Below are 8,072 nucleotides of genomic sequence, written 5' to 3'. Positions count from 1 at the left end.
GTTTTGGTGTCTAATACAGGTTACTGTGTTGCAGTTTTTAGAATTTGACAAGATTTTCTTGATATTTTTTATTTTTAATTAAGTATTTTTTATATAGTTACCTCAAATCTAACCAATCAAATTTGTTACATAATTGATACCAAAAATACTCACCTTTTATAAATTTACAAATTTAAAATAGCCAAATATATATTTAAACAAAGAGCTAAGGTAAACCTACCCCGTCTAACAGACTATTTTTGTCTTTGTTCACATGCAATCCTCCATGATTTATGAGAACAAAATATCCCAATTCAATATGATAAAAAAGAAAAAGAAAAAAGAAGAAAAACTTTTCGATGTCTTTATTTAAAACCGAATATAGTATGAAAAAGAACTATCAAACAAAACCAATAAAGAGACTTTTTTGATGTCTTTATCTAAATCTTTTGTTTTTTGCACAATATTCCCGAATTTAACAAACAAAATATATTAAAATATTCTATGAATCAAAAACTTTTTCTTTTAATAAATTTTAAAAATTAAAATTTAATATATTAAAGGACTTTTTTCTTTTTGAATTTCTCACCCCATATCCGGTACACACATTTAACAAACAAAATCTATTAAAATATTTGATGAATCAAAAGCTTTTTCTTTTTCAAAATTTATAATAATAAAGGACTTCTTTTTTTCTTTTTCCTTTTCACCCGATGTCTGGTATATGGATTGAAATTTGACTATATCCGAATTCGGATTAAGGAAAACGCTCCCTATCAAGAATTTTTTTCATACTCAGAGCTTAAATTTAATACCTCTAATTAAGAAAAGAGCAGTGTCAACCGAGCTCCACCACGTCTTTTGGCAGTGACTTCTTATTTTTTATTTTTTAACGATTATACTAACGGACTTCGTAGCTACCCCATATTAAGAGACTATTATTGTCCTTTTCTCGTTAATCCTCTAGATTTATGACAACAAAATATCCCAATTCAATATGGTAAAAAAAACCCTATTCCTATTCAAAACCCAATATATACATATGAATGAACTATAAAACAAAACCAATTAAGAGACCTCAAGATTCTTTCACAAAATCCAAGTCCTATTCACAACCCAATACTATAAACAGTTGAAAATATTTTTGGAAAAGTGGGTTTTCCTTCTGGAGTTCTCGTGATTCCTTTTACTCCTGTCTTCTCCTTTTTTCTTCCAAATATAGGTATATACCCATATAGCCTATATAACATAGCCACAACAATTATTTTGATAATTTGGGGAGGCTAAAAAATAAATCTTTCTAATACCCTTTTGAAATCTTGGCAAAAATTTGCAAGGTACCCCACCTTGAATCTTGTTATTCAATTTTTTGAGATTTTTTTTAATGCAAGGTATCGCGTAGATCATTATTTTTATGTGTGTATTACTATGTGTTGCTTCAATTTTTTTTTTCAAGGTATGGCGCTGATCATTATCTCTATGTTATGTGTGTATTACTATCTGTTGATCCGTTTATTTTGTATCTTGATATTTTGTAGTTATATTTTTCTCGCAATCCTGCATTGATTACGTTTCTTTTGAGCCAGAGAGTCTATCAGAAACAGCCTCTCTACCCCCCCACAAAGGTAGAGGTACGGTTTGCGTACATACCGCCCTCCTCGGACCCCACTGGTGAGATTACACTGGATATGTTGTCGTTGTTGTTGTTATTATTGAATCTTGGAATGATTTAAGATGTGTGTGATGCACTTTTTAGGTGGATTGGTTACGGACTTTTTGGATTTTTGTGTTTGTTTATACTTGCATTGAGGGAATTGTTTGAAGATGTTTTGTTATCATTGTTTTCTGCTTTCTTTTTTGCCTAACTTTTGGTCCCATCTTTGTTTTGTCATTTGTGGTGTGTTTTAAATGCTATGTGTATGTGTATTTATTCCAGATACACTGTATTCTTGGATATACTTTAAATAGTGGGTTGCTAAGATCTCATGATTTTCAGTGTCTCCTCATCTATTGTCAGTGTATTTGCATATAAACATGCATAGTATAGTTTTGTGGTGTATATATCTGAGTTCTTTTTTGTGATTTAGGGGGTTTCCTGTTGGTGTTTATTAGGATAAGCTTATAGGGGTGAAGGTATGTGTATCAATTTCCTTTTATTTGCTTCATACTGATTTGGTGAATTCTCTGTTAATGTTCATCTTGTTTAGTGTCATTTACTCTTAGAAATCAACTGGTTATTTGTATGTATAGGCCAGTCTAGGCCACAATCTCTCTGCAGCACAAATTTAATAACAAGGCAATGAGTCAATTAGGAAAGATATTGTCTTCAAGTAGTACAAACTAAGGGAAGAAAGTGGGGGAAAAGTAATTTTCTCGCCGTAAATTTTTGGTTGAATCAGCACCCAAGGGTGTGGCCTTGTGGTCCATGAAGTAGGTTGAGATTTATGAGGTCTCAAGTTCAAATCCTAGCAGAGACAAAAAACACTAGCTGAATGATTCTCATCTGTCCTATCCTTGGTTGGCAGAGTTATCTGGTACCTGTTGCTGGTGGGAGGTAGCAGGTATCTGTGGAATTAGTCGTGGTGCGCGCTAGCTGGCCCGATAACCATGGTTATCAAAAAAAAAAAAAAAAAAGAGGTTTTTGGCTGAATCAAGTATTTGGGTGTATATCTCTGAGTTTTTTTTTTTTTTTTTTTTTTTTGGGGGGGTTTCCCTATTGGTGTTTAGGATAAAATTATAGGGGTAAAGGTATGTGTATCAATTTCCATTGATTGCTTCTTCCTGAATTTGATGAATTCTCTGTTAATGCTTCATCTTGTGTTGTGTCAATAACTCTTAGAAATCAAATGGTTCTTTGCAATATATTGGTAATTTTTCTGGACTACTTTCAAAGCTGAATGTATTATTAACCTCTCCAAGGTTGGCATCAGGTACCCAACAAGTGTACAAATTGATTGGTTTGCATTAGAATCATATTGTAACTATAGTTGATTAACATGCAATTTTTATCTAAATTTATTATTTAGATATAATAAAGTACTAACATGATTGAGTAGTCTTATGCATTGATTTCAACAATTTCACCTCTTCTAAACTTTTGAAAATCTTTCCACTTATTTTCTTGATTGTCCATTATATTCAAGTGCATAATGATCTAGGTCCATCTCCTTGGCCCCTGCTGTTTGTTTTGGTTAATGATGCGGGAGCTGCAGGGTCCGAATGAAACAGTGCAATATAACTTTAGATATGAACCAACTATGTCTGATGACATCTGAAACTTTAACTAAGTGATAAATGTTAATTCCATGTTACTTGTCCTTGTGCCGAGGGTATACAGGAAACAACCTCTCTACCTCCCAAGGTGGGGGTAAGGTCTGCGTACACTCTACTGTCCCCAGACCCCGCTTTGTGGAATTTCACTGGGTATCTTGTTGTTGTTGTTGTTGTAAATTTTGATTCCTGTATTTAGGTGCAGTGTGAAATTCTCTGTGGAAGTTTGGTGATATCATTATACTTTGTGAAAATGTTCTTAGCCATATATTGCTCCAACAAGATGAATGCAATAAATTGATGGCTGATAACACGAAAGCCTTTATTAGCTTTCTACATAGGACTTGGCTAGTACCTCCAGCCCATTCCGATGGTATTTACTGAAAACAAATCTACCACTTGTCATTTCAAATTCCTAGGTCCATGTTTATAATTGCCTCCTCCTAGCTAGTGAGACTGATTAATTTGTTCGAGTTGTGCATTTGCTATTCTGTTGGTCGTTGTATGTGTGAAGACAGAGTACTACTAACTCTATCTGGGCTTATCATGATTTTAGAATCAGTCATGACTCATATGGGACATTAGACTCATTTGGCTTATTGATTGATTGATGATTTTTCAAATGTGCTATTCAGATGGATACGCAGAACACGGAACATGGACATGTAATTGAGGTACGTGGTGACATGGCAGCTCAAGAAAAGGGGACTAAAATCTGTGGTTCAGCACCGTGTGGATTCTCAGATGTTAACAGCATGTCTAAGGATGCACAGGAGAGATCAGCATCCATGAGGAAACTTTGCATTGCAGTTGTCCTCTGCATCATTTTCATGGCTGTCGAGGTTGTCGGAGGTATTAAAGCCAACAGCCTTGCAATTCTGACGGATGCCGCTCATCTACTGTCGGATGTTGCAGCTTTTGCGATATCCTTGTTTTCACTCTGGGCATCAGGATGGGAAGCTAATCCACGCCAGTCGTACGGGTTTTTCAGAATCGAGATACTCGGAGCATTAGTTTCTATCCAAATGATTTGGCTTCTTGCTGGGATCCTTGTTTATGAAGCCATTGCTCGACTTATACATGATACAGGTGAAGTTCACGGGTTCCTCATGTTTGTGGTATCCGCGTTTGGGTTAGTAGTGAACCTCCTCATGGCACTCTTATTAGGTCATGATCATGGCCACCATGGTCATGACCATGGCCATGGCCATGACCACAACCATAATCACGAAGAGCATGCTCATAGCCATGGTGATCATGAGCATGGCCATGGCGAGCATACGCATATACATGGAATTAGTGTTAGCAGACACCATCACCATAACGAGGGGCCTTCGAACGCACACGATGTAGATCACACTGTGCCTCTACTTAAGAATTCGGTTGAGGGAGAAAAGAAAAAGAAGCAACGGAACATAAATGTTCAAGGGGCTTATCTTCATGTACTAGGAGATTCTATCCAGAGCATAGGGGTCATGATTGGGGGAGCTATTATATGGTATAAACCAGAGTGGAAAATCATTGATCTAATTTGCACTCTCATTTTCTCCGTAGTCGTGCTTGGCACGACCATTAGGATGATTCGGAGTATTCTTGAAGTATTAATGGAGAGTACACCAAGAGAAATTGATGCGACTAGGCTTGAAAGTGGGCTTTGCGAGATGGAGGAGGTTCTTGCGATCCATGAATTGCACATATGGGCAATTACAGTCGGGAAAGTACTCTTGGCTTGCCATGTCCAGATTCAACCTGATGCTGATGCTGATATGGTGCTGGAGAAGGTGGTTGATTATATTAGGAGGGAATATAACATTAGCCATGTAACCATTCAAATAGAAAGAGAGTAGTGGCGAGGTAAAGTTTATTTTGGCTATTTTAGTGCTGGTCATTGTCTTCTTTATTCTTTCGGATACTAGTTTAACGCGAAAACTGTTCATCTAGTTGAGCTGTTCCAGTATCTGTTTCGTTTTGGTAAATCATGGTTTTTAGTGTGTTGGCTTGCTTACTTCTCTCCTCTGTCCATGAATTAATATCCTCTAAGTTCAGTTAAACTTATTATTTTAAGCCTTTGTACAGTAAGTATTAGTGGTGGTATGATTGTTATTGAAATCTTTACCAGTGAGGAAAAGTGAACTATGAGGGTGAATGTGAACCCCCAACATAGGATGAAATGTTTGTAGCTATTCAATTGAGAAACCAAAAGGAGAACTTGGGATAATTGGCATAGCCCCAATATGATTACAATCCCTTGTTGTCATTTAAACATGTACTAGAGTTCTCAAATTGCTCTGTGCTTGCTCATTCTAGCTAGCTAGTTGTGATGACGTCTCATTATTCTATTTCCAGTTGCTTTCTTTCTTTGTCTTTTCGTTTATGTCATGACTGAGCTCGTGTTCGTCTGTGATTAGCGAGTGAAGTTGCTTGCTGGGCGGTATGTGGTACTCACTACAAGAAAGAAGAGATATGGGAACATTTCTTTTTTGCTGCCATAAAATATTGTTGCAAAAAATACTTTTGGCAATAATTTTTTTTATTTTTTGTTGTTCCATAAACTTTTCTCATCGGTTGTTATTACAACATTTTGCAAGAATAGTCAATATTATAACAACAAAATTAAATTGTTTGGCAACAAAAAAGTTCATTTTTAAAAGATTCTATCATATATGCCAACAATAAAATTAATTTGTTACCTGATATTAAATTTTGCCAATTATATTATTTTTATTATTAAAAGAGTCGTTGTCATTTCTATACTTTGTCGTAGTGAGTCGCTAGACTGACGATTGAGTGCTAGGGGCGAGCTACCGCGATTAGTGGATTCCTTATCTTCTTTTTAATCTTTTCTTTAATTATTATGGCTTTCCTGCAGCTCTTTTTCCGTTCTCTTTTTCTTTATTATAAAAGTCAGCATTACTTTAAGCTAGAAAACAAATAGGATGTGGAAGGTTGTGATGGTTGGGAAGCTCCAAGTATATTGATTGTGAACACCTTTTGAGATGATTGGTGTCTGTTTATTTTGCCACCTAACTCATATGGTTTTTGCTTTACAGTTTTTTTGCCTCAAAATGTGTACATACGTTTCTGGTGTTTTAATTTTCAAATAAATGCTAGTGGTTATCACTTCTTATTATTTGAATCAGTGAAATTGCAGTGTTGTAACTGTTTGTACTTATCTTCTGAAAAATTCACTACTGAAACACGCATATTTTTCACGGAAATTTTGATAGAATTCGTGGGGAATAAGAAATTCTCAAATTTCTAGTAGGGAATTATTTTCCTAAAATATTTGAGGTTATCCTAAACACATCCAGGGAGCAGTGTTTTTCAACCACTAATTGTTAAAATCCTTACTCTTTTGGTAAAGTGTAAATTGGGTAACATTCTTGGTATCAAACATTTTTTTTTTAATTAAGAAAAGAAGAAATTGAGCTTAAGGTGTGCAGGAAACGTGTTATTTTGTTCCTATTTATAGAAGGTCCATAAAAAGACGTCCTTGCCTTTTTTATAGCAATATTATTGCAAAGACAACAATGCTTACATTTTCATAATATTCAAGGCTATTCCTTTCACACCACTGGCATATAAATCCAACTATTTTCCCAACTTGAATATTGTTCCTTCCATAAACACGTGTTATCCCATCTCAAATTGAGAACACTCGACCAGTATCATGCACTTCAAAATTTGGGTAAATGTCACTGATTCGACTTTCTAATAAATTTGCTAATTCTGCTATTAAAGAAAAAGTTACATAGGTATGGAAGGATGACAATTCTAATAAACACGTTATACTAGAAAAATGTTATATCTCGAAATTAATTCATCAAGTTGATGGTAAAATCCATAGGTACTCCAGTGTAGTTGAATTTCTAGAGTGAAAAGAGTCGATTTAACGCATCAGGATATTTTTTTTTCTTTGTAAAAGTCATTTTCCTCTCGTCTGGCTAACCTCAATATTCATCAAGTATTTTTAATTTCAAATATATGTTGGGAGAAAAATCTCTAATCCGCTCTTGTAAGAAAGATTATTCCTTTTCTAGAATGAGTAAATAACTTTATAAAGTTCTACATTACCGTATTCAGCAGAAACTAAATGCTTTTAAGGGCTACCAAATCACTACTTTGTAGCTATATTTCTTAGAAAAGAATGATGATGACATTATTATTCCTTATGTCATGGTAGGAAATGCATTTTTTTTGGGGTAGAAATAACGTAAACAGGAAATAGTTTTTGTCCATTTTTTTCACTGAAAAATGACAAGTATATTTATGACATTAGCGATCCCAATTTTACCATATATACACAAGGGGAGAAAAAAATAAGGGCGGAAGACAAGGAACCAATATGTGAGTGCTATTGTAGATTGTTAAGATCGTGTACTAGAGTAGAATAATTTCTATGAATAATTGTACAACACTTTTTCTCTTCAAACTTACCCTTACTACCATCATAGAAATTAAAGAGCTAGTTTAGACCAACGGTTCCACTGAACCAGCTCCTTACAAGATCGAGCTCTTGTTTTATCCCACTTTCAAATTATGACACTTTTTCAACTTAATGTAATAGAGTATACATTGTCGAAATTCTCAAAATGTAGGGCATAATAATACCTGGAAACGAGAGAGAAAGTGTGACAAGAGAAAATAAACTTTTATTGTCTTTCCAAGGAATAGTAATTGTATAGTATACTAGTAGGAGGAAAAGAATACTACTATATATTTTCCTTTTTTTCTTTTTGCCTTTCACTTTGGCACATTCATTTTCTTTTTTACCCCTTTGACAAAGAATTCATTTTCCTACCATCATTTAATTCTCAACTTGA

General features: G+C 34.6%; 1 protein-coding gene across 6 annotated transcripts; it reads left to right on the top strand.

The window, feature by feature from the left end:
* The first annotated feature begins 1,043 nt into the window (after positions 1–1,043).
* LOC132603066 (metal tolerance protein 1) lies at positions 1,044–5,254 on the top strand. 6 transcript variants are annotated; one of them, XM_060315939.1, is made up of 3 exons: positions 1,044–1,316; positions 2,067–2,112; positions 3,885–5,254. In XM_060315939.1, exon 3 carries the CDS (start codon positions 3,885–3,887, stop codon positions 5,094–5,096), a length of 1,212 nt encoding a protein of 403 aa, XP_060171922.1. In that variant the 5' UTR covers positions 1,044–1,316; positions 2,067–2,112; the 3' UTR covers positions 5,097–5,254. The 6 variants fall into 6 exon arrangements, with proteins under 6 accessions (XP_060171922.1, XP_060171923.1, XP_060171921.1 ...); XM_060315940.1 differs by lacking the exon at positions 2,067–2,112 and adding an exon at positions 1,518–1,650; XM_060315938.1 differs by lacking the exon at positions 2,067–2,112.
* The last annotated feature ends 2,818 nt before the right edge of the window (positions 5,255–8,072 follow it).

The sequence above is a fragment of the Lycium barbarum genome, chromosome 7 (genome assembly GCF_019175385.1).
Source record: "Lycium barbarum isolate Lr01 chromosome 7, ASM1917538v2, whole genome shotgun sequence".
In the NCBI taxonomy this organism is placed as follows: Eukaryota; Viridiplantae; Streptophyta; class Magnoliopsida; order Solanales; family Solanaceae; genus Lycium; species Lycium barbarum.
The sequence above is the reverse complement of the archived record's forward strand: the minus strand, read 5'-3'. Positions and strand labels throughout refer to the sequence as shown.